Source organism: Cynocephalus volans, chromosome 7 (genome assembly GCF_027409185.1).
Source record: "Cynocephalus volans isolate mCynVol1 chromosome 7, mCynVol1.pri, whole genome shotgun sequence".
Classification (NCBI taxonomy): domain Eukaryota; kingdom Metazoa; phylum Chordata; class Mammalia; order Dermoptera; family Cynocephalidae; genus Cynocephalus; species Cynocephalus volans.
The window spans coordinates 118,532,007-118,558,567 of record NC_084466.1 but is presented as its reverse complement, the minus strand read 5'-3'; the positions used below and the strand labels follow the sequence as shown (position 1 = coordinate 118,558,567).

Here is a 26,561-nt window from a genome sequence, read left to right as displayed (position 1 = left end):
GAATTTTTACTCTTTTAATTTTTCTTTTGATAAACAGAAGTTCTTAATTTTAATATAATATAATTTATTGATTTTTCTTTTTGTGACCCATTCAAGACATTTACTTTTTCAAGTTATGAGAATAATTTTCTATGTTATTTTCTAGAAGTGCCATTTTGCTGTTCAAATTTATACTTACAAATTTTTTTTTTGTTTGTTTGTGTATATGGTGTGAGGTAGGGGATCATATATAATTTTTAAAAATATGGATAGCCAATTGATCCAGCACCACTTAATAAAAACATCATCCCCCCACTGTAATGTAGTGTGTATTTAATATTTAATTATTAATTGTTGTCACTATGTACTTCTTGTTTAGATATTATTTATGAAAGTTTAAGGTCAAAGAGAATTATTTTCCAATTGTCAAGTAGCCCTCTTCAGGCAGTCAGATATCAGAATTGCTCTGGGATACATCAGGCATATTTTAACTGCTTTCTCCTAGTACAAAGTCTTCATCATTTGGATGATTTTTCTTAAAGGATACTTATGTTATAAATAAATTATTTATATGCATAGTTTAGTCAAGAAAATACAAGAATTACATTTGATTTTATGTGTACCTAAAATTAATATCTGAATTATATTCTTCTCCTGTTGAAACAATTATATTATGTAGAAATAATACCTGTTCATATTATCTGATAGAGATTGATCTCCAGGACATATTAAATGATCAAAGCAAGATGTAGAAAAGTATGCATAATATGCTACATTTAGGTGGAAAAATAAACTAGAATTTATTAGTCTATTTGAATATACATGATACAATCATGGAAGGTTACACAAAACACACTGGTAAGAGTTAGTTGTCTTTGAAGAGGAGACTATATGACCCTTTTTCAGGGGACGGAAAGAGACTCATCTTGTATCACCTATTTTTTTCTTTTGAGTTTTGTGCCTGTGGTAGAATGGTTTATTCTCCCCAGTTCTGCATTTCTGTATGATAAGCCACATTCTTTGCTATGTAATGCATCCTTCCACTGAAGGTGAAGCAGGCAACCCCACCCCACTGGGGTTAAGCTTGGTCATGTGAACTGCATTGGCCAAAGGAATGTTAACAGATGTGAAGCAAGCAGAGGCTAAACTACACTGGTGTGCTTTAGCAGGCCCTCTTTTGCTCTTAGAATATTTCATATAAAGAACATAAAACTGTGACAGCTGCTGGTTCCAGAAAGAAGAGATGTGTGGAGTAGACCTGGCCCCAACCCATAGCTTTGAGCCAAATCTAAGTGATCTCAGCCCAAAGTAGAGCCACCTCAGCCAAACTACACACCTGTGAGCATGAAAAACAAATATTTGCAGTTGTACACTGAGTTGTTCACAACTGTATGTTACACAGTGTTGTAGCAATAGCTGAATAAGACAAATCTCGTAGGAGTTCTCTTGACTGACCTTCACTTAATCAGATTCCTCTATGAACCAATGTCCTCCTTTCTTTCTATAAAATGTATTAGCTGATGTCCAGTGCCTCTTAAATGTTCACAGCTAGTAGGCTAATCTAGCACAGCCATACCTTCCTACTCCTTCTCATTGAATTGTATGCTTACTAACAGATTAGATATTCTCAAACCTATTTATGCCTCTTCTATTTATTATAGCAGTTAAATTAATTAATTTTGGGCAATTTGATGAAATGTGGATAAAAGAAGAATATATTGCTTGTGTGAAAACTGCATTGCATTCTTTATAAAGCATAATAAAAATTAGTTGCTGAAAATCATGGTCAAGTCAGATACATAAAAATTGATTCACAAGTGTTTTAAATTCTCACTTCATTTTAAAGACACTAAAACTAAATATTAAGAATGATGAATTGTGGATTATTTATTGAAGGATGATTATGTGGGATCCAAAATCCAAAAGACTTTGGTCCTATGTGCAAATATTAGTGAGTTAATTTACATTTACTTGTTTTAAGTTAAAATAAACTATTGAAGGTATGTATGTGTATCATTTGTTTATGATTCCCTGAGGATCATAAAAATGTTACCCAACTGAGTGGGGTCCATTTGCCCACGCACCACAGAAGGTGAATCACCGAAGCAGAAGCACATGTCTTTGCAGTAGAAGAAAGTTCAATCACAAGGTGGTCATTGGAAGAAGGGAGAAGGTTAGCATCTCAGATCCGCCTTCCCCAGGACAGGGAAGTTGGTACATTATGACGGAGCAAGTGGGGGCATTGTGAAGTGTGGGGGGTCGTGATTGGTTAAGGGTTTGGAGGAGTCCTTCAGTGATCTGGATGGGGGCAGGTCATCTGCATGTTCAGAAGATGGCAGTGTCTACAGGTTCTGGAGGTGGAGCCCTCACCCTCTAACGTCAAAGGTCAGACATTCACACAGGCTGAGTAGGGATGTCTGCAGGCTCTCCTGGCCTAGCCTGGTTTGGGCTGGGCCAAACTAACCTTGACAATACTGAAAAGAAATCTTAGGCACACAGCTGGTGACTTCTAGGCCAGAGGTGTTATCTTAAAGGGCAGAAAGGAAGAAACAGAACAACAGGTTCGTTACGGAAATTTACTGAAAGAACAAGCAATTTAAACATGGAATGAATAACTGAAAACTATGGGTACAACCATTTTTTATTAATTACATCTTCATAGAAGGCAAAGGACTTTTCGAAATTATATCATTAGGAATACAAAAACTGACATTAAAACTTCATGCTACTCTTTGAACTCTGTACTAAATGCTAGAATCAGTGTCTATTGTATTTTAGAGACTGAAGTAGAGCAAGAGTTTGGCTATTCTAGTGCCTCCCTTGCTAGTTCTAAATTAGGATTTCTAGGAGCTGCTTTAAATGTGATTTAGTGCAAATGCGTTAGTATCAAGTCAACCTTGTTAATAAAGACATAATAGCTGATTAGTCCAGTTTCTCTTTAGTACAAAACAAGAGGGAATTATTTCTCACTTGTTATAACTTAAGACCAATGCCTTATATCGTTGAGCTCTAACACACTATTTTCAGACAGGTTTATTAATTTAACTTTGTTTTAGATAATTTTAATAATTAGTAATTCAGCTTATTCTAGTCACTCCCAATTTTGTCTTTTTTTCCCCTAGCTTAAAGCAGTAAAACAAGCCCCTGGAATACTTAAATTTTATCAGTTTGCCATTCTGCTGTTTTCTTTTAGGCTTGTTGATGCGGGCCAGGGCTTATTTCATGGCTTGTTTGTAGATGACCATAATGACAACTGGCCTGGTTGTGATTTCAGGTAAGCCACGTTGGCAAAGTCTTTCTCTCTAGGCCACCACTCCTGTGCTTATGTTCAATCCTTTGAGAAAGGGGATGGGAAGGGGCTATTGTTTGCATGAAGCTGATATCTATCTGTTTATCTCTATTTATCTTGAGAAAGGAGAGGAACGATCCTCTTTTAACTGTTCTCCCCATTGTACACTTAGCAGAGTGTAAAGTAGATCATCTTAAATTAAAAAGAAGGCCTAGCCCTGACTGAGGGGATGAGAGTCCAAGATTTCATATGTATACATTTCTTAGAGAAAGAGCAGCACAGTTCAAATAATTCCTGGTTGAAGTGTTGAGATGAGGTCACACCTCAGCAACAACAACAGGGGTGCTGGGGTCAACCTCACTGTTGATTCGTGTTTTTCCTAAAGCCTCATCTGGGTTCAGAAGCAACTTTTAACTGAAAAGTAGATGCATTGCATTTAGGAATATGCCTTCATTAAAGCTATGATTTTACTGTACATTCGTTGAGGAGCGTCAAGGCCCCAGACGAAATCAAAGTGGTTCCATTCTGGCAATAGTTTGAAGTAACGGAGGTTCCTGATTTGGGGGAGTATCTCGGCCACATCTCGGGGTGTTACAAGGACATCATGTCCACCAGCCCAAATAGCAGTAGGCACTTCCATGGCAGTTAAGTCATATAGTGGGGGACGACTCTGCAGGAAAGAAAGGACATTCATGAGAGGAAGCTTCTCGTACCAACAACTGAGTTCAAATAAATAAAAAGGCTGCTAAATGAGTATCTACTATGGCCATAGCTGTGTGAGGCACCAAGGGAGATAGCAAGAATATATGCAACGGGCCCTACCTGCAAGGAGTTTGAAACATTCGTATACAAAGTAAGGTATGTTTAATGCCACGAAACACTCCCAAACTACAATGGAACTGAGGACAAATAAGCAATTATTTCCAACTGGGATCTTTAGAAAAATAGGAGTTATTTGAAATGACTCTTGTGAGATGGTTGGATTGTGACAGGCTTGGACAGGGGTGGGGGTTCTTCCCAGGAGGCAAGAAGAGTGTGCAGACCATGATCAGGAATGGCAAGCTTCCAAGCATACCCAGAGGACAAAGGATGCAAGGGAATAGAGCAGGAATAAGGCTGGAGTCAGACAGTCAAGATCTGAATGTCAGGCTAAGGAATTCGAACATCTTTCAGAAGTTTTGGAGACAAGGCAGGATCATTTCTTAGAGCTCTGTCTAGAACAGCATATGGGCATCAGTTAGTGGGTTGACTTGAAAAAGGGAGGTTCTAAAAAAAATCTAGATGAGCAGTATAGACAGTCCAAATTGAAGGTGTGGGGTTGGCTAAATTCTCCAAGAGAGGGAGAGAGTTGTGAAGAATCTCAGGAGCATGCTGACAATTTGGGAGTGGTGGGAGAAAGGACAGCCACCGAAGGGGACAAAGAAAGCAATCAGAAAGAGAAGGAAGATCAGAGATCATTCCATTATGGAAGTCCAACTTATGGGAGTGAGTTGCAAGGAGATGATGGTAACTAACATAACACATTTCAAAAGGTGAGCATAGACAACTAAATTTGGTAATTAAAAGGCACAGTGACTTTAAATAGAGTAACTATCACTGAGAAAATGAAGTCTGAAAGTACATTTTCTGAGGTTCAAAAGTAAGTGGGAGGGGACAAGTGGCCCTTTTACATATCAAAAAATGTTGACAAAAACAGTGATGGAATGCTGACTTGATAGGCTTGATGGGTTAGGAGGTTTCTTGGCTCATTTTTCATAAGGTACAGGAGTTCATTTAAAATAATAAACGAAGCCAGGAGGCAGGGGAGGTGAGGAGAGTTGGGATAAGGAGCACAGAAGCAGGCTGACTTGGAAATTAAGAAGCTTTCATGTTCTGATAGAGAAAGGAAGGAGAGAATCTGGAAGACAGAGACACCTGGAGGTAGATAAAAGAAGAGTTAAGCAATTCCATTCAGGCAGCAAATAGGTAGCAAGGGCCCAGTGAGCGCAAAGTACTCTTCCAAGCCAGAAAACACTGGTGAACAGAACAGAGAGAAATCCCTGCCCTCATGGAGCTTACATGGGTTAATCCTCTTACACTGGATAAAACATAGAGTGGGAACAGAGACAGTGCTGGGAACTTGAGGAGAAGACAAACTGTGGAAACTAGCATGTCTGGGGGAATGCTATAAAAATTGACTTCAATTGATCTAAAAGCACAAACAAACAAAACAGGATTGACCTGCAGCAGGTAGGACCAGTTAACCATTGATAAATTCTAAAGACACTGACACTCTTGCATACGTTAGAGCTTGACTATAATAGTCTTGATTGTGCGTGTGTGTATATTTTTCCATTTGCTTGTGAATGTAAACAGTATATAAATATAAGATGTTCATTAAAAGCAATAGAAGAAAACAGAAGTATGTAAAGTCCAAAATAAGAGCTCCTCCAGTTCCCTTCTTTCTTCTCTTTTCTGAAAGGAACCTCTTTAACAATTGTTATTTTTTTTTTTTTCTGTACATTTTCTAAGCATTTGCAAATACACACATTTGCATATATACACAGTCTGAGGGGCAGGAGGAAATGTTTTGGGTTAATGGAAATATTTTATATCTTGATTGTGGTGTAGTTACACAAATGAATATATTTGTCAAAACTCATTAAATCGGACACATAAAATTAGTAAATTTTATTGTGTGTAAATCACAACTTAATTAGCTGGTAAAAAATAAAAAATATATACACAATCTAGTTCTTGTAGCTGTCTTAAGGACTAGTAGAATCATCATTCTAACAATGCAATTCATTACGGAGAAATTGACTGGTCTATTGTACTGTTTTGATGCCCAGAAACAACTAAATTGATGTATGTTTGCACTAATAAATAGCCTTAAATGTGTTAGTCTGGTAAAACATTGAAAACATTTAATTTAATGTGCTTAGTTCATACCTAGAAGCCCAGCGCCTGGCTATGAGAACAAAAGGTGATGACAGGATTGGTTAAAAGTAGAGTGGTAAATGAATGTACAAATTTTGATGTGTAAAGTTATATGGAAATAGATGACTTAAGACCCAACTTTTCAATGTTGAATAATACCTTTTTAACTTTCATGTGGAATCTTAATTTTATCTTTAAGTATCAAGAAGTGTGCATTCATTTACTGTGAAAAGATTTTTATGGAAAAATTTTTACTCTTCAGATGAGCTGGCTGGTTAGCTCATCTGGTTTGAGTATGGTGCTGATAACACGAAGGTCCAGGGTTTGATACCTATACTGGCCAGCCACAAAAAAAGAAAAATTATGTTTAAAAAACCCTGTCAGTAACATTGGTTATTTCTTGCTATAATTGTAAATAAAAAAGCAAGATTAAAAGTTGTGTAAACTCAGCATAATGCTGAGAAAACTGGAACAAATACACCAAAATATTGATACATCATTTATCTCTGGGTAGAGGGATTACAAATGATTTAATTTCCTTGGTATATGCTTCTTTTATTTCTAAATTTTCTTCAGTGAACACAGATTAAAATTAGACATTTTTAAAACAGCTTTATCTATCAATGCAAATGCCACCTGTCGCCAGGTAGGATTCTTCTCACTCTCAAATAATTTCTCACTATACTTTCTCAAAACCACCATTCTGGGGTCATTCCGAGTAGCTCACCTGATTGTAGTGACGCACATTCTCGGCCTCACTCCCCCAGTCATAAGCCCTGAATTCATCAGATCGGTAAAGCTGAAATAAATGTTTTTTAGAAAAAGAATATTCTGGGTTAGAATCATGAAAGCTAACAGAAAATTATAGAAAAACACTGTCTACTAGAAGGATGCAAATGGTGTTTCACTGTTGACAGGGAAGCAATGGTTTCCCTTGGTTTGGAGGAAAAGCTAGTGGAAAACCAGACTCACCAAAAGGAAGTCAGACCCCGGATATTTCTCTCTTTGGGGAAGTCCCAGCTCTCCTGAGGCTTCCCCAGTCTACCTCTTGCTTCAGCTCGGGGACTATTTTCCAAGCTCTGATTTAAGATGGGGTTCATTTATGTCACCGTCTTGGCCTGCAGCATAACATCCTTTGTCTTAAAATTCAGGGAAATTGAAGCATAACAATGACAACAAGGACAAATGGAAAGCAAGCCACTACGCTTCTTATCATAGGCCTGTTAACAGGGTCAATTCTTTCCTTCCACATATAACAAAAATAAAGATTGAAATGGTTTCCCCTGACAAAGACTCTACCTGTTTGATATGCAGGATGTTCTGTATCGATGATCCACTGGGGGCATGTGACATATACACATCAATTCGACTCTAAGGGAAATAAAATCGTTCAGTGAGATAAACTATGCCTTTCAGAAGCAGGGAAAAATTATGCTGAGAATTAGTAAACAAATACTGGAGTTTGGAAATGATGAGGCAGAATCATTTGGATATGTATGTACTTATGACAGACACTTGAATGTGAGTGGACCATGGGCTGACTAGTGGGACAGGATGCTTGAGAGCAAACCTGCACCTGCTTTGAATCTGTAGGACAATCTGCTTGTTTTGATGTAGAAGATGCAGCAGTGGACATCATGGAGCAAAGCAGCTAGGAGACTATGTGCAAGTGTGGGGTGTTTGTGCATGCACACGCACGTGCACTGCCACAGATCAGGAGATCAGAAAACCTGGGTTTCAGGCCCTAATGTCATTCATTATCAGCTTTATGACTTCGGTCAAGTTATTTAACATCTCTGAATTTCTGTTTTTCCATCTATTAAATGAACATACTAAAAACCATACTACTAACTTGTCAGGCTCTTGTAGGGATAAAAGAAAATATTTCAAAAGCAAAGCTAAAAACCAATTTTTTCCAAAGATTACTTCAATCTTTGTAAACATTATAGATATAAAAATTACAGTGGTAGAAGAGTAATAATCATGTCTTGGAATATAATGAACCTAATCAAGGGAAGCTATAAAAATCTTTGCTTTTGAACAAGCAGGCTTTAAACAATGGTTCATCATGGGTTTCAGTCTGACACAGTTTAGTTTCTTAAAGAATGGGGTTGGATGGGCAGGTCTTGAAACTGGCTTCCCTGTAGCAGTCTCATTGGCTGCCATTTGGAATATAGCAGAGATAACTATTCAACCACATTAGTCTGCAAATGTAATCCTCCTTCCTCTTGAATTCTCAATAACAGGAAACAATGAGTTGATGAAACAGGACCTCTGCTTCTTCCTAGGAAGGGATTCCACTCCTTCTTTTCTGTCCTGTATTTTCCAGATTAAGTGATGAATTTTATCAGAAACTAAAATCATCCACAAAGGCAGGTACATGTGAAATAAGTTCAGTGCTTGCCTATGCTTCTCTCCTTTTTTAGGATTTTATTTTTTAATGCAATGTATTCAAATAAAAAAATTCAAAGTGACTGTAAAGTTGCAGCTGATTTTGAACATGCGAGAAACTGCTATCCATTATGGAACATCCATTCTCCTAAATTTGACCAGGGATAGAAGGATGAAGTACCTAATCCTTTCCCTAGTCCTCACATTTATCGTCCTAATCTCCTATGCATAGCAAATACCTGTCTTCAAGGGTTTGGGATACCATATGAATTTATACAGTATAATCGATGCATCAAAATGAATCAAAAGAAAGCTGGAATTTCTTAAAGTATCAAATGGCCCCATAAGTATTATACATACTGTATTCATATTTTTCTTGTTGAATCCAGCCCATAAGGACATAACTTCACTACACATCACCCGGAGTATTTTATTGTTGCAGATTTTGCTGGAAGATATCTTCCTTTTCTCATCTTCTAAAAAGACACCTTTAGTACCAAAGAAAGCCTGTGAAAGTAAACAATAATTATCTTTTCCATAACCAACTTCAGACTTCCTGACATTCCCTTTATTCCAGGAATGAGCCATACTTGGAGATCTATTTGTATTTGTATTTGCTGTTTGGTTCAAGGAGACCAAGTCATTCAGGAAAAGTGACTTAGGAATCCGTCTGCAAATGAGGAAGATCATCAAACACTATTTACAAGGAGATTGCATTAAGGGCCTCAACCCCAAATTCACTTCTCCATGGCAAAGCTCCCTTGTATTCTGACCAATCAGTGATTGCCAACATTTATTTCTCATTCCTTAGTAAGAAAGGTAGAACAGTTTCTTCTTAAATTTAAATACTAGCTTGAATAAAAAGGAAAAGCAGGGTTTTCTATATTACCCATGTGCACACTGGCTTTCCAGTACTGTCTCAGATCTGCCAGCTGTCACACTGAAAAGCAGGGAATGGTGTACCTCACAGAGGGTACCTCTGGCCAGAAAAGATGTGATGATGTCATGAGGCAGCATGGTTAAAGCTTCTAGGATTTGGGAAAGTAAGCTTGGGTGGGGATCTCTGGTGGTGTCCTGGAGCTTCTGGGGACAACCGATGGCAGTGGGGAGCAGGGAATGGGACTTAAAGCAGTGGGCATTTTGTCGGTAGGGGATGTGACACTGAGATAAGCCAGGAATACTATTTGCCTCATAGCTGACTTATGTAGGAAGAACAACACATACACAAAACTGGTGTATTTATGGATCCATGCATTTACATCTGAATTTAATTAAACAAATTAGCTGGCTCAACCCTGCCCAAATGTAGAAAACATTCAATACTAACTGATGTCAACACATTTTGAAATAGAGCTATCAGCTACACAAAAGGGAGGTTTCATCACTCGTGCTCACACTAACAATTCAATAAAACTGGTCTCAAACCAGTCATTAGGCCCTGTGGAAATTCTTCCTTGTGTTAGCTCACAAATAATTATTACATTTTTTCCATTCCTATTACTCCATCCCAAACCAGGGCCTCATCTTATTATATATGAATTACTGTGGTACCCTAATTGGTCTGCTTGACTTCATTTAGGCCCATATCTATTCTATCCATCACCCTAAATTCAAAGGGCAATCTTGGTAAAATACTATGCTCATTGTGGTAAGGACCTCTGTAAAGAAACAAAAACTAACAGGAAAAAACCAAAACAACCTCTTAATAAATAAAATTCCAAATCCACAATTGACAATCAAACCCTTGAAAAATAATCAATAAATACTTGAGTGAGAAGTTGAGCTGTAAGATATTTAGACTTTGAAATCTTAGCTTTAGTAAATTAGTGCACGCTCCCATAGGGGAAGAATTATAATAGTCAGGCTTATCTGACGTCAAAGTTGGGGACATCAGTGATCATACGTAACTTGGAAGAGTGTCTTCCATTTGGGCATTGTGAGTCCGTTGACCTGCCCAGATAAATGGAACAAGAAAACTTGTGAGTAGATCGTATACTGACATAGCACTCAGCTCAGCTAGAAATCCTAACATATACTCAGCTCTGTTGGTGACTGGGTATAGTAAATTGTATATGGAACCTGTAGACACTGTGGCACAGACATGCACTCACATGGGCACACACACATGCAAACACATGCTCACACAGTTTGATTTCTGTAGATTTTATCTAAATTTTCTACTTTTACTTCATAATAGATTTTAAAATAGTAAGGATCTATGATTCAAAATGAGATCCTCAGGTACATTTTTGTGAAAGGAGGAGCCTACCTTGATTGCAGAATTTGAAAGTAGGAAAAAACTGGTAAAAATACCCGTGGGATATTTGAATGAGATCACAGGACCCAAGGCAAAATTCATTTTGATTCTCTGTGCCAGTTCAGGCATGGTGGAAAAGGCTACAAACCCTGAGAGAACAGGAGACAAGACAATCTTGTAAAAATTAGAAATACTTATGCAATGTCTCTACTAACAAAAGTGGGACTCTGCTTAGTCATTTTTGTCCTTCTATTGTGATGATCTTGGGGATGAATTGAGAAATTCTTCTGAGTTATTCTGCAAAGATAAACTGCCTACCATCCTCTCTACTCCCAAATCCCCAATTTTCTCTTATTCTATTGATGGACAATTTAACCTGGTTGGGGGAAATGGAGTAGCTGGCAGGTTAAAGGTGAGGGATAAGCTGTGGAAGCAGCTGCTGCTGGTGAACTGTAGGCAGCTTCTCTCCCCAAGTGCGGGATAAATGCTGGCAATATTATCATTTCACCCCTGACTCTGAGATGCCAGAACGAGTCACAGAGCTTCCAGAAGTAAATTATCAGTTCATAGGAGGTGAATTAATCAGTTCTTTCTGCACCATCGTCCAGCTATTGCCCAGGTTTTTCTGCTCCCAGTGCCTTGTTGGATGTTTACAAACCCTACAGTTTCATCTCTGCTTCCAAGAAGGAAAGGGCTTTCCCTGGGTCCGTGGTAGCCCCAGTAAAGACCAGGTGTCTGCATTTCCTCTGCTCTTTCGGCAGCAGCACTGTGCCTATTTATAGCCCTTGTGAGGATGAGGGTGGAGATGGGCGCCACACTGGAAAAGTCATGTGGAGTATGTATATTTTGGTTTCCGGAGGTGCCTTCTTGGGCCTCCTTTGGAGTGTGTGTGTGTGTGTGTGTGTGTGTGTGTGTGCATGTGCTGAAACGTTAAAACTATTTTGTCCAGGAAAAAAGAAACTGTAATATTTCACTGAGCGATTGATGTAAACACTCTGAACCAGGCATAATACTTCCCCCAGAGCGTGTTTGGAAATCCGTGGGGGTGAGTTTTTTGATGGTCACACTGACTGGGGAGCCCTATTGACATTTGGTGGGCTGGGGCCTGGGTTGCTAAATGTCCTACAAACAGTGGGTTCTTCTCAAATAACAAACCTTTCTCTGCCCAAAATGTAAATTAGTGATCACTGAAAAATTTCATGCCCTAAATGTAACACAGAGCATTGCTGATCAAATTCTCTAGTTTTCTTTGTAGGTCAGATATAAGAGCATGTCTAAATCCTGCCTACTTTTCCAGACCCGATTCAAGCCATCCCTCCTCTGTACATTTCTTCCCAGCGCCCACACACCTCGCTGGTAAAGCCAGACTGACCTGGTTTAATCTGTGGTCTGCGTCTTATGTGCTAAGAGATCTTGGGAAACTCACCTAATTTCTTTGAATTTTTGTTTCCTCTGCTATGTGGTGAAGACAATACTAGCAGGATTGTTCTGAAGATTAGAGGGAGATATGATGGGAAAGGGGCTGAACAGCGGGCCCTACACATAATGAATGCTGCGTCAATGTTAGATATTATAGTACAGTATTTGCCTATCAGTGGCATTTTTAGCATTTATTAGTTCTTTGCTATTCTTTTAGTACATGCTCTTTGATGCTCACTGCCTGTTCCAAACTTATAAACTATCAATATAAATTACTGATAAATATGCATTTGTTGATGATGATGGTGATGATGAAAATATTGTAAGAATATTTGTTTCTTTCAGTTTTACCCAAACTAAAATATTGCATTTTCAATAACTTATTCTCTTAAAATTTGAAACTTCGCAATTTAAAATAATTTTTAAAATTTCTGCATAGTGCTTACATTTAATTACTATGCCATAAATATTAAATCACACACTAAATAGACAAGCCCAGTCGATTTATTATAGTAAGATTTTTGTTCCAACCCATAAACAAATGTAACCATATCTTTTCAATTTGTTCAAATATAAGTCCCTTTTTATTTTTATTTTTTTAATTCCGATTTTGGTTGTGAGGAAGGTATGATTGATGTATATTTTCCATTCTTCAGGGCATTATGCTTTACTTTTTTGGCCCACAAGGAATCTAGAAACTTACTCTTTAAAATCACTTCTTTGGATTTGGGGCATATTTTATTCCTGGGAAATTATCTCATCATTACAAATGTGCAACTGTGACCAGAGATTGGAGGAAAGGTTTGTCCTACATACAGTCTCTGGACTGCAGGTTCACAGCAACTTAGAGCACCAGGGCTATTCCCAGCACAGGACAGAGAATTAAGGGCACTATAAATGGCAGTTACTCTATTGCAATTTAAAGATAAACTCCTGTAAGACTCTGGTAACATTGGCTGTTGTAAACATACCTATAGTAGTACCAAGTGAATGTCCAATGAAATACAACTTCTCCTGACCAGTTTTATTTACAATGAAGTCTATTATTCCTGGGAGATCATATTTGGCCATTTCGTCAAAGCTGCAAAATAAAACAGGGGCTTATAAATACATGCAACTATATGTTTAAGACTCAGAGTACTTGCTCACTCTTTCTTACACACAGAATTCTGTGCTGTGTACTTATTCACTGTGTATTTCATCATTTATCCAATTAAATGTAGGCTATTGTAGATTTTATTTTTGCATTTATATATATTTACTTCCTAATAACAGGAACAATGTCAAGACTTGTGTCTATTCCTCACTATTCCTCCTCTTCATTCCCTCCTCTTGCTTCCCTTTTGCCTTCCCTTTCCCCGTCTAGTTTGCATGCTTTCACTTCTGACTCCCTCATGGGACCTCAAACTCTTAGGGCCATTTAATTTCCATCTTTGGAAACAGGACTGTTGTAAATCATGATTCTACCATTTTGAGCTGGATAGCTTTCAATAGGTTACTTAAGTGCTTGGAGTCTAAGTTTCCTCATTTGAGAAATGAATAGGATATTGCCTGGTTTATGGGGCTGGGCTGCTATAGGGGTTGGGTAATATGAAAGTGCTAGTAGGCACTCAATAAGCTATTGCTATATGAGTATTTTGTCCATATAGAGATGTATTTAATAAATATCAAAATTCTATAGTACCAGTTCAGCCAGCATTAATAAAGGAGAACAAAAGGCCTACATAATAGTTAGTCAAATCAGGTACTTCATGAGCTAGAGGCCTGTTAATTAAAAGAAGATCTGAGGAAATATCTAGATCGGTACTCCTGAATATAAAAGAATTATTGTGATGCCTTAAAGTAAGTCCTAAGCTCCCAGTCAAAGACAGGTGACAATACTTCCTGATGCTTGCCCCTACCAGAGAGCTCTAACCCTAACAGTTTATAGAAAATACTTCCATTAAAAGAAAGAGTCAACATAGCAAAAGATTCTTCTTCATTGCCCATTAACAGGGTTTTTAAAACCTCATATAGGAGTTTTCCTGAAAATGGTATTCTGTACGATTTCAACCATAGTTTCTCTAAATAAACGTAGTACTGATACATATCATCTTTGCAAAATGATTGGCTACCCAGGAGAAGAGACTTGTAAAAATATCACTAGGATGAATGTAAGCTCATGAGGTCAGGGATTTGGTCCGTTCACTGTTTGTGAACAGTGCATACAGTAGGCACTCAATAAACATTGGTTGAATGAGTGCATGCATTGGTCATAGAAATTTCCTGAGCTGTCCCTTGGTATATACAAGGGTACATCTAAAAGATCATGGAAAAATATAATTAAAAGATAATATGAATCTTTCCATGAACTTTTTGAAGATCCCTTGGATTTATAATGTATAAATTGGACAGAACTGGATGTTACAATTTATCTTGTTAAAAAAGCACAATTTGCCTGTGGGAGAATCAGGGAAAACTAAAGTTTCTTGCTGTTTCTTTGAGATGTTAGTAGAAACTATAAGGAACTATGACTCCAGGTATTGTATATTATTAGTATTGTCCATGCTTATATTTAAAGAAATTGTCTCCAATTTTCCCCTCGACTTTTCTTAGAATCAGTTTACCTAAAAGCCCAGAATTCCTCTTGAGTCTCTGAGAGTGTTTTGTGTTTTCTTGACCAAGTGTTCCCCCGACTGTTTCCCATCCACACATCATAACCTGCATCTGCTAGAAGGAATCCAAGGCTTCCATCGGCAAAATTCTCAAGCCAGTAGGCACTGTCTGCAAACAGGGCATGCTGCATGTATACAACTGGGCGGGGACCTGGGGGAAGAAGGTGCGGAGAAAGAGAGAGAGAGAAGGAGAAATCTATGATAAATACACTGCTTCGGAAACATTATAGAAACACGCACACACACGCACACACACACAGGATAGAAGCAAAAACAATATTCACTTTCCCCGTCATTAGTGCAGAGCGTTATAATCACATAACTTCAGTTTCTTGAGCACATCCTTTGTACCTGATGTTACGCTGACTGATTTATATGTATTAGCTTATTAAATTCTTAAAATAAATCTATAAAGTAGCTGCTATTTTGAGGAGCCTCATTTTACAGATGTGAAAAACAAGCCTTAAGGTAGTTGAGTAACTTTCCCAGGGAGTCACCAGGTAACAGGTTCAAGGCAGGGACTCAACCCCAGTTCTGTTTCATGTCAAAGCTTGTAACTTCTTGTAACTGCTCTGCTTTATGTATTCATATATATATATATATATCTCCTGGGTGTGGCTTACAGAGATGTGAAATTTGTTGTGTTGGTTAATATACCTCTTCCAGGGAAGAAGAGGAGGTGAGTGTATCTGGGCTTGAATTCGTTCCTCACCAAACTTCTACCCAAATCCCCAGCCTCTGTCCACTGGAGAACATTTGAAAACTGCAATAGTAGAATCAGCTCAACATCCCTCCACCAACTCCCACATTCCTAAGGGAGAGAGTATTCGGGGAGATGAAAGGAACCAGGGTCGAAGGTTCAGAAAAGGCACTGTAATTTAGTGGTGATGAGCACAGGCTCTGGAGCCAGGCTGCCTGGGTTTAAATTCTGGTTCTGTGACTTTGGGCCTGTTACATAACCTGTTGTGCCTTAGTATCAGCATCTGTAAAATGATGACTATTAATAGTACCCACCTCATAGGGTTGCTGGGAGGTTTAACTGATTTAAAGCATTTAAAACAATACACTTAACACATGGTTTTTAATTCCAAATCTTTCCAAAATTCTCTCTCCTAAAGCAAAACCTTTCCTATAAAAATTTTCTCCTTTCATATTTCTCAGCTTTCCCCTCACCCCCAACCTGTGCCTGGTATTGCCAGATTTCACAAAAAAAAAAAAAAAAAAAAAAAAGCAGAGGTAAACAAAGGAGCCAAGATGCTCTGTGAAATTTGCGTTTAAGATAAACAGTGAATAACATTTTAGTTTTAGCATATTTTAAAATTAGACTTATCTGAAAAACTCCTTGTTTAATTTAACTGGGTGTCCTTATTTTAACAGGTAAAACTATCCACATCCCACTCTCATTTTTCACTCTGACACTCTTGAATGACAAGTTTCCTTCTTAGAAGGAGAGAATGTCAAACAACATGATCTTAGCTGCCAATAATGTGGATGGTGGGAGCGTACATGGTATACGTAGTTGCCAACAGATGATTTGCCATTGAGCCTTTGCAGATATTTTCTTATACTTATCTTTCTCTCCTCAGAAATTTTGCAGTTAGATTCCCCTTGTAATGAGAGTAATTCCCCCTGCTTTTGCATGGCTGGTTCCTTATTCTAGAATTCAGGCCTTATTAACACCATGCTCTTTCATTCCATAAACCAACTGTCCCTTAGATCAAAGCATACGTGAATGTTAAGGTTGCCATTCCTGAAAAAAGTTTCTGACATGCCATTCTTATTTAACTTGCTTTTTTATCCTGCAGAGGGGCCCACGGATTTTAGTGGGGGCAGGAGAGGCTCTTTCGGAGTACCCCGCTGTCAACTTCATACAACCCAGGAAATCTCTTTCCGACATTGAGGATATCCACTTTCCTAGAACACAGCAATTTTCCACATGAGAAATCAGTAATGAGCTTACAAAACATAGGCTTCATCTTTGCCTTTATACCCTAACAAGCGAGCCCAGTTGTAGTCAGCAAGATCAGTCTTGCTTTTTGTATTTTTAGGTTCTTGCCTGTCTTTGGAGAATTCGAGGGAAATGAGTGAGCCTCACTCCATTTAAAGACTAACCCAATAATTCAAACCCATTTTGATAAACCAGTCACTCTCTTGATGAATAGCCAGCACTAAATCTTTGTCATATTCAGTCCTCCGTCTCAGGAGAGACATATCTTGTACCTGTGCTCCTAGCATGTCTTCGCCCGTAGGGAATTCTGTTGACAAGTAGGATGTACCCATCTTTGGTGGTGACCTCATACTCTTCACTGGGATAGCCATTGTAGATGATGATTTCACTCTGCCCAGTGGAAATACAGGCATTAGCTGAACTTATTTTCTAAAGGATATCAAAAGGAACTAGAACAAAGGATCTGGTGAATTGTCTAAAACCTGTGGCCCCAGGTAACTGTAAGATTGATTTACTACATAAAGTCTTGATAAACATAAGTCAAGTTTTAGAAAATATTTACTATTGGAAAATATTTTGGGGGATGGGGAGTATGCTTAGCCATCACCCATTCTTTCTGACAAAGCCATATTCTTAAATCAATTGTCTTTTGAGACCCTCTTGATTTAAAGATAGTAAAACAATAGACCAGTAGAAGGCAGTCATATATATCATCCAAATGGCTTAATATTCTTAAAATATAAATTCAAAAGATGAGGTGATATATGTATAAAGCACAATCTGCTTTTTATTCCCCCAAAGTATTAGTTATTTAGCCAAAGAAGCAGATCTACCTAGGTTGACTCACAGCGATGTTAAAAACTTTCTACATTTTACCTGCTCTCTCATCAGAGATTTTCTGCTATAACAGGACCTTTGATAATCTCATCACCCATTGATGCTGTTTTATTTGATGTTATTTGGCATTTTCCATGACTTACAGTATTCATCCAGACTTCAGGATTCACTGCATTTTCCAAATCAAAGAATTCACCAGCATTTAAAGTCCCACAAATCAAACAGGTTGTTGTTAAGAACAGCCACATCATAGACATGCCTGGCATAAAACATTGAATATTCACAGATTAATTTTACTTATCAATGTTGATTAATGAAATGAAAATAGTGCCCTCATGGAAACCTGAATAACACCCTGAGAAAATTGAAAGTACATGGAAGGGAAAAAATAAAGTGAACTAAATTGGGGAGCTATTAATCTATTTTTTCATGTAGAAACTGTCTTAACATAGTTCAGTTCTTAAAATGGAATGAATTTAATCTAGTATGGATTACTTATTTTACCTTTTTTATCGAATTTTTTTGTCTTATTTTAACTAAAGTTTTTCAATTATTTAAAAGTCTTTGTTCACCTGAGTTGCCAAAATACCTAAAGACTCACAGAACAAGTTTCCATACCCTGGCATGGTGAAGAGTGAAGTTACCCTCTGGTCTAGCCCAGCAGTTTATGTAACAAACAGGAGCGACACGCAAGGAAGCCTCAACCAAGCAAACAAGCTCACGATCACTTCCCAGTGATGTGACTATTCCTCATTGGGACACCCAAAGGGAAATTGTGCACCTCCATGTGCAGTCTCATTTCCTCACGTTGGTTTAAAAGCAGGTCTCTTCAAAGGTGTGCCAAGCCCGGAACTTTATTACAGAGTGCTCCTAATATGAGTGCTGCAGTCAAATGGCCTGAATTTGAAGTTCAGCTTCACCACAAACAAGATTTCTGACCTTGGGCAAATTATTCAGTAGCTTTGTCTCTTGGTTTCCTTGTGAGTAAAATTAGGATAATAGTGTAACCTACTTCATAGGATTATAGTGAGGATTAAGTAATGTAATGTATATGGCACATTCAGTGCAGTGTAAATTCTTAATAAATACTTTCACTATTTTTCTTATTCTAAGAATAAGCAAGAGAGTAATAGCAGAGAGCCTTTACTGTAACAAATTAATGTCTGATTCAAGATATACAGAGTTTCCTTTTGAGGCTAAAGAGCTTTCTATACATTTGTTATCTGGGTGAAGATGATTTTATATCTGTAAATGCTATATCATTTAAAATTTGTTCAAACTGATAATAGCTCATTATATTGAGTGTTTATCTAATGCTAGGTATTGTCCCAAATAGTTCATATATGTTATTTAAACCTCAGAAAACTTTATAAAGTTGGTACTATTATTATCCTCATTTTATCAATGAAAGAAACAAAGGCTTAGAGAGATTTCAGACCTGCCCAAGCTCAGAGCCGACAGGTGAAAGATCTAGGATGAGCATGCAGCAGCCTCAGTGCACAGTCCCTGCACCTGCCCACCACGCCCAGCTGGCCTCCCAGTTGTGATAAATCTCCATCTTACCTAGTTAGGTGAGCTTCACCTGCTCCCGAGGATTACTTATCGATTAGGAGCTTCCGAGCTTTTGCTTTCAACATCAGGCTGAAGAGTGAGACGTGGTTGCAGTGACAGTTAGAAGCTAGAGAGGTGAAAAACAGGAAGCTTGTGGAAAGGAGGGACCCTTGGACTGTGACACACAGTAAGGCGTCTCCCGGACACACCAAATGCCATGATACACTTGCGAGGTTGGGAAATAATGGTCTACATGGCGCCAATCCAGTTTGACTGAATCCTTCATGTTTCCACTGAGTGTCTGCCACTGTTGGGAGTGTTCAGCAACATTTCCAAACCAGTGTGTCAAACAGGGAAGTAGAATATATTCAGGATTTTAATGGACAAAATCAGAGATAATAGTATCTCCCTTCCCAACCCTACAGCATAACTACCAGAATCAAATGAAGCAACGCATGTGAAAGTACTGGTGTCAGTCTGTAGTGTATAGGGATGTGCATGACTGTAACTCAGTTGAGAAGACAAGGCAATCCTGATTCCTGCCTCTTGAGGCCAGAAGGAGCTCAGAACTAGCAGTGTAGCAGAGGAAACCAAATCACACCCCAGGGGGATTTGGCCTGCTGTCAACTTTGGAGAACCACTGTGGTTACTGACCCACCCACCACTTAACCACTGCCTTAAACAAGGTAGAAATGGAGAGCTGAAGAGATAATGACAATTTAGCCCAAAATCCCACAGGAAATACCAGATAATGGAGGGACATGTGCCTCAATTTTCTACATCACTTTGTATGCCTATAGAGTCAAAGCATTAACTGAACTCTTTCATCTCTCAGCATGAAGAACAGAGAAAACTATGTTGCTACCCAGTATGATACAGGAGTTTCAGTTCTGTAGTTTGAACTCATCCTCAAATCCTTTCAGAAACAAAGGTGTTATTCATATTTGTCCATATCCTAAGATCTCTTCCAGTTGAGTGGGATATTTCACGCCAATTAAGCTAATGTGGAGTACAAGAAAACGCTCAGCTTGTTAGAACAGGGAAAAGTTATGTACCACTCTATACTCATTCAGTTTTTGATGAATGGCTCAATTGTGGTTTGCTCTGATTGGCAGTACGATGACATTGGTGTGTGGACTTGCCTGAAATCTCTCACGGCTGTTGACTTTAAGAACAATTCTTTCTAAAGAAACTTTAATGAACTCTTCAGAAAGTTCTAGGAAGCACAATGTTATTATTATTATTAATGTTGACTTGCTGCTGTGACCTCATGTGGAAATAGCATGAATATAATTCAACTTCTCAGGTCTTTACAGATTGCAAGCTAGCTTAAATCTCAAAAGAATTTCTACATCATCGACTTATACTCCTTCCTCAACTTTGAAGGTTATTTGAATACTTTGGAGAATTCTTCCATTTTTTGCTTATATAGAAACAAAGCCATATCAAATAAATGAAGCTAACCTTTCCTCTTATGTTTCATCACTCATCTATAAGCTTGTTATTTTAGTAAGTGTTCAATGTATTATTGAATATTATATATTATTATAATACATAATATATTATTATTATATGGAAAGTTATTATTATATATTTTAGTATTTATATTAAGATTAATTAAAATGAAATAAATTGAAACTTCTTTCTTTGGCCCCATGGAATACAAACTGGTAGCCCCTACTCTCTAAAAGCTCAAAGTTTCCTGCTTTTTTTTTTTTTCCCATAAAACCAGGTGCCCTATACGGGCCCACTGCTGAAGAAACAAACAAACAAAAAAACAGATGCTGGTATTAGAGCTGGAAAGGATCTTGGAAAAAAATGTATATAAGGTGCAATCTTTCAGAAGGCTTGAATTATTTGTGATATCTTGGCCCCAAAATCCTATCACAACATGAACAAATTGTTTACTGGTAGCTGCCCATTCAGTTATAAAGATGGCTAAAAATCATGGTTGAACATATATCCTTGACTTTGGTGTCTATCTGTGAAAGTTATTATAATTTTCCTTCCAATGTTCTAATTCAAAACACATTTGCTATTACAACGTCTTATCTTTTTGTTTGTTTGATTGCGTCTTTCACCCCAAAGACTGGTTTTTCTTAAAACATGACTTCATGTCAAAGGGAGCATACTTTTTCATTGAAAACAACTCAGAGTTAAAAACATTAGGCCATAACCAACAAAATAGAAACAAATGAGAATTTTGAAAGAATAAATAATTTCAAACCTCACACCTTTGAGACAAATTTGCTTTGTCAAAAACAGTAAAAGGCATTTCATGAACAGGAATTGGAATTTGTCCCTTGCTCATTAGATAATTTATCTAATCCATTTCGTACCCTACAATTCAAATGGGGCACAAAAGAACCATTAGCATGCATCAGTGTGTATGTGTGTGTGTAAAATAATTAATTAGCACACTTTGGCTTGAGGGAAAACATTTTAAATTACATTTAAAATTTTTCTTTACTCATAAAGCAAAGTTGGCAATGTTTATGATTTCTATAAGAAACTGTGTTGTTTTCGAGGCTACCTATTAGAGTGGAACATGTTTTCTTTAGTGTTGGTGAAAGTGAATCTTCATCACAACACCACTATACTATACCCATCTTCAAAAACAGCATGGCTATGATAAAGAGGCAGACAATAGAAATGACAAAAAGTTCTGCTGATCATAAATAACTAAAATACTAAAGGTTTTTGAATAAGCTGTAATGAGCTAATTGAACATACACCCATCCCAATCCAAAGTAGTCAAAGGGAAGATCACTCACATTTAAAGAGAAGTTATTACCAAGAGTGCTGGTGGCTGCTCTTGATGACATCCATGTCCTGGAGTGGCTGGATCATGACTGTGTTTGTGGCAAAGGCCAAAGCTTTGTGAGAATCAAGAGGAAGGGCTATTTCATTAAATAGGAGGAAGAACATGCCATCTATACCTCCAAGAGGTCTACCTGCCCCATACTTCTTGCTTAATGTGCAGTATTTATGTATGGTATTCTCTAGAGGTCATTTTGTATTTGAATTTCTGTAGGAGGTATATTCAAATGGAGATTCTTTTTTAAAAAACACACAGAACACTTAGCCAGAAATTCAAGTTGGATCTCATTTTAAATAGCCTCATCCAATTTGCGTGGGTAAATGGTGATTGGAATGCGCAAGGAGGTAACATTGGTGGTTTTGATATATACTTCTGTTTCTTTCTTAATAATCTATTTTGTCAAATTACTGTTAAATCACCTTCAAATCTTGCCAGCACCCCTGAAAATAGATATATAGTTTTTGGTGTCAAAGTATCTTGATTTCATCCCTCCCCTAACCACCATCACCATCAGAATTTCTGCTAAATGAGTGAATAAATGAATGACTAGATGAGCCTAGAAGTCCAGAGAATGTAGCTTAGTTATTGATGAATATTAATAGTTATTAGTATTATTATTAATAGTGAATTATTAATTATTTATTGAGCATTTACTGTGTGTCAGTTGTTTTACTTTGATATGCTATCAGCTTGGTTATAAATTCTATTGGATCTCTTTGCTCTTAAGTGTGCTTCAAAGGAAATTTTTCTTAATATTATCTAGTAAATTTAATAAGAGAAAGGAAATTCATGGGGAAAAAATCAATCTTGTCCTGTTTTTTAACTAAATTGGAATAGGTACACCATTATTCACAGATTGCATAGCACACTAATTCAATAGAAAATTGCTACTTTATAGCAGTTTTTCTCCTATTCGGCCTCCAATTACCCTTAAACCTGGTGACAACTATAGCGCAATCTGATAACTTTCACACAGTCTGTATTATCCCATTTCTCCATAAATGTAAAAAATCTTGAGGCTGGCTGGCTCTCTCAGTTGTTTAGAACATGGTACTGATGACACCAAGGTCCAAGGTTTGGCCAGCCATCAAAAAACAAAACAAAACAAAATCTTATAAATGCAGAATTATTCCAGTTTTTCTACAAATAACCAGATTTTTTAGGGGATAATTACCTTGCTCTTTTTTCCATATCAGCATTGTCCAATAGAAACACAATGTGACCTACATATGTAATTTAAATTTTCTAATGGCCACATTTTAAGAAAGTATAAAGAAATAGGTAAAGTAAATGTTAATACATTTTATTTAAACCAAAATATTCAAAATATTATCATTTCAACACATAAGCAATATTATGAGATACTTTCCATTCTTTTTTCACTCTCAGTCTTTGAAATATGGTGTATATGTTACACTTTCTGCCCATCTCAATTAGAACTACACTTTTTTTTTCCATTTAGGATTTTTCTTTTTATTTTAACTTCTCAATATACATTGTAATTGATTTTCGTGACCCTTTACACGTTCCCCCTCCCTCCCTCCCCCCACATCATATCTGTTCATTTAGGACTACACATTTTAAGTGCCTGATAGCAGCATCTGACAAGTGGTTATATACAGGACAATACAGCTATATCATGAATTGTGCTTGTTTCTTCTCTTTTTCTTTTTTTTTCCTCAAACTTTTCTTCAACCAGATTCTTATATTTTGAGTACTCACGCCAAATATATAAGTTTGTATCATATATTTACTTTGAACTTAGTACCTATGGTCTGAATCATTCAATATGTCTTCTCAAGTGCTTGGCCCCCACTCTCCCATTGAGATTTGAGTCTTGCTGGCCAGCAAAAAAAGACATTCGCACAAACATTTAGCTACAATTCTTTATCAAAAGCACAACATCCACCAGCGCACTCAGGATCAGTAGATCTAGAAAGATAGCTTGTTACATTGGCTCTACTCAAAAACAAATAAATGCTAAAATATTATTTAACAGTATTTTAAAAAATAATTTGACATTTCCTGATAAAATGCCACAAAAATAATTACACCATCATTTATAAATATGATTGACAGTTTCCTGGATCTAACTCTTTTGAGAGTGTCATTGAATAAACAGCAGCTACGTGTGTGTGTGTGTGTGTGTGTGTGTGTGTGTGTGTGTGTAGCAGCTGTCTTGAGAGGTTTTGCTTTAAGACCGTATCGACACAAATTCACTGATTGTCCCTAATAGGCTGAGCCCCTAATATAGAACGGAGAAAACATTTGTCCATGGCTAGTTTTGTGTTTCCAGACAGCTGAGTAATAGCCTAAGCTGCTTTATCTCTACCTGAACCACCACAATCTTCTAACCGGACTGCCTGCATCTGTCTAACTCATCCTCCACATTGCAGCAATTGTCATCATTTTAAACCACATTCTGATTATGTTTTAAAATAATATTTTAGGGCAAGTTGACCAATATCTCTAAACTTTAGTTTCTTAATCTGTAAAGAAGAGATAAGTATAGTACAATTTTATAAGGCTATCATGAAGATTAAATGCGATAGTTGTATAGAGTGTTTATACTGTTATTTCCCTTATAGAAAAGGCTCAGTGAACTTGAATGATTGTGGAGGTGATTATTTTTATCAAACCATATTCAAGCACTTCCCCCGGATTTTTTTACATGTAGACCAAGCAATATTTTCTTACTAGTACTTCCCATGTGTTTTATTACAAGGAAAAATGCAGTATTCTGCCTACTCCCCCCAAAAGATACAGTTCTCTAGATAGGTATATTTCTTGATATAAATTATAAATATGTGTTTTGGCATATGCTCTGCAGCTGCTTGTAAATTTCAGTTGCATGACTCAGCATGTGTAAGTGCGGTCATTGCTGGGACAGTGACAAGACTGGATGTCAGGATATGCCAGTCTGATGTGCTATAGTCACCAACGAGGTACCTCCCTGGGAAGCTTTTTTTGGTGCCTGGGCTGCCAGCCTTCCCCTGTCAAGGCTCACACCTCATTCAATCTCCTCCCTTTCACATCTGTAGCCACTTTATTTATGCTAAGAAATTCTTGAGAAATGAGTCTTAGCCAAATATATATTAATTACATGTCATAAAAGTACCCCAGTTTCTACAGGAATCAATCATGTGCTTTGTAACAGAGAGGACACTCCCAGCCATTAAACAACTATTCATTGATCACCCACTCTGTGCTTGGGTGATTGTTTTCCAAAGCTATTTAAAGGAATAAAATAAAATTCGGCACTAAGCAATGCAAAATTCAATGTCTGGCATCCGATAAAAACTATAAAGCATGCAATAAATGAAGTAGTACCCATTTTTCTCCATAACCAGGAGAAAAATAAATCTATGGAACAAATTTATAAATGACAGAGATGATTGAATAAGCAGAAGGTATGTTAAAATATATATTAAAATATGCTAACTATACTCAAGGCCTTAAAAAAAACTCCAAAAAATAAAGAGGAGAGAGTAAATATGAAAAACACCCAAGTGGGATTTCTAGAGATGAAAAATACAGTATCTAAAATAAAAATGCACCAGATGTGATTACAGCAGATTAGGCACTGCAAAAGAAAAGATCTGTGAAGGTGAAGAGACAGGAACAAACTATCTAACATGAAGCACACAGAGAAAGAACAGCAGGGAAAACACACGGCTACAGTAACTTGTGGGTCATCATCAAGTGGTCTAACACACATGTCATTAGAGACCCAGAAAAGTGGGAATATAGAAAATATATGAAGAAATAATGGCAAAAATTTTTTTCAAATTTGATAGAAACTATAAATCCACAGATTCAAGAAGGCCACCAAACTCCAAGCCGCGTTCCCCTCAAAACCACACCAAGACTCACCCAAATTAAATTGTTGAAAATCATCGATAAAGAGAAACTGTTAAAAACAGATGAAGAAAAAAAAAAAAGTTACATTAAGTACAAAGAAATGAAGATGAGAAACTACAGACTTATCAGGAATTACATATGCCAGAAGACAATGAACATTTTTAAAGCGCTGAAAGAATTACAATAAAATACGAAACATGTCAATCTAAAATTCTATTTTCAGAAAAAAAAAACTTTTAGAAATGAAGGCAGAAGAGAGACTTTTTCAGGCAATCAAACACTGAGAAAATCGATCACTTGCAGATCTGCAAAATGAGAAGCATTCAAGGAAGTTCATTAGGCCAAAGGGAAATAAGTGAGATAAGGAATAAAGTCTATAAAGCTTTCAACCAAAGAGACAGAATAATGACAATTATTATTATCATTACCATCGTTATTATTATATATTAATAATATCATTATATAGTTTTATTATTATATATATATAGTATAACTATATTATATATAACAATATTATATAATTATAAAAATATATGTTTATAATTATACAATATACAGTATTATACAATAAATAAAAATAAATATATACTTAGTATAATTAACACAATATCATATTTATTATATTATATAATTAT

At 36.9% G+C, this 26,561-nt stretch overlaps 1 protein-coding gene across 1 annotated transcript; it reads right to left on the bottom strand.

The window, feature by feature from the left end:
- Positions 1–3,704: 3,704 nt before the first annotated feature.
- Positions 3,705–19,312, bottom strand: LIPN (lipase family member N). The gene is made up of 10 exons (XM_063103288.1): positions 19,257–19,312; positions 17,837–17,952; positions 17,129–17,246; positions 14,861–15,059; positions 13,226–13,335; positions 10,848–10,984; positions 8,939–9,085; positions 7,487–7,558; positions 6,915–6,986; positions 3,705–3,938 (listed from the first exon to the last, which is right to left on the bottom strand). Exons 2-10 carry the CDS (start codon positions 17,948–17,950, stop codon positions 3,705–3,707), a joined length of 1,203 nt encoding a protein of 400 aa, XP_062959358.1. The 5' UTR covers positions 17,951–17,952; positions 19,257–19,312.
- Positions 19,313–26,561: the final 7,249 nt, after the last annotated feature.

Excerpts from the sequence above, each read along its gene's own strand:
- LIPN (XM_063103288.1), bottom strand. The coding sequence starts at position 17,950 with ATGTCTATGATGTGGCTGTTCTTAACAACAACCTGTTTGATTTGTGGG. Across the intron at positions 15,060-17,128 it reads AAGACATGCTAGGAGCACAG|GTCCCCGCCCAGTTGTATAC; the intron begins GTACAAGATATG and ends TTCTTCCCCCAG. Across the intron at positions 6,987-7,486 it reads ACATCCTGCATATCAAACAG|CTTTACCGATCTGATGAATT; the intron begins GTAGAGTCTTTG and ends CATTTATTTCAG.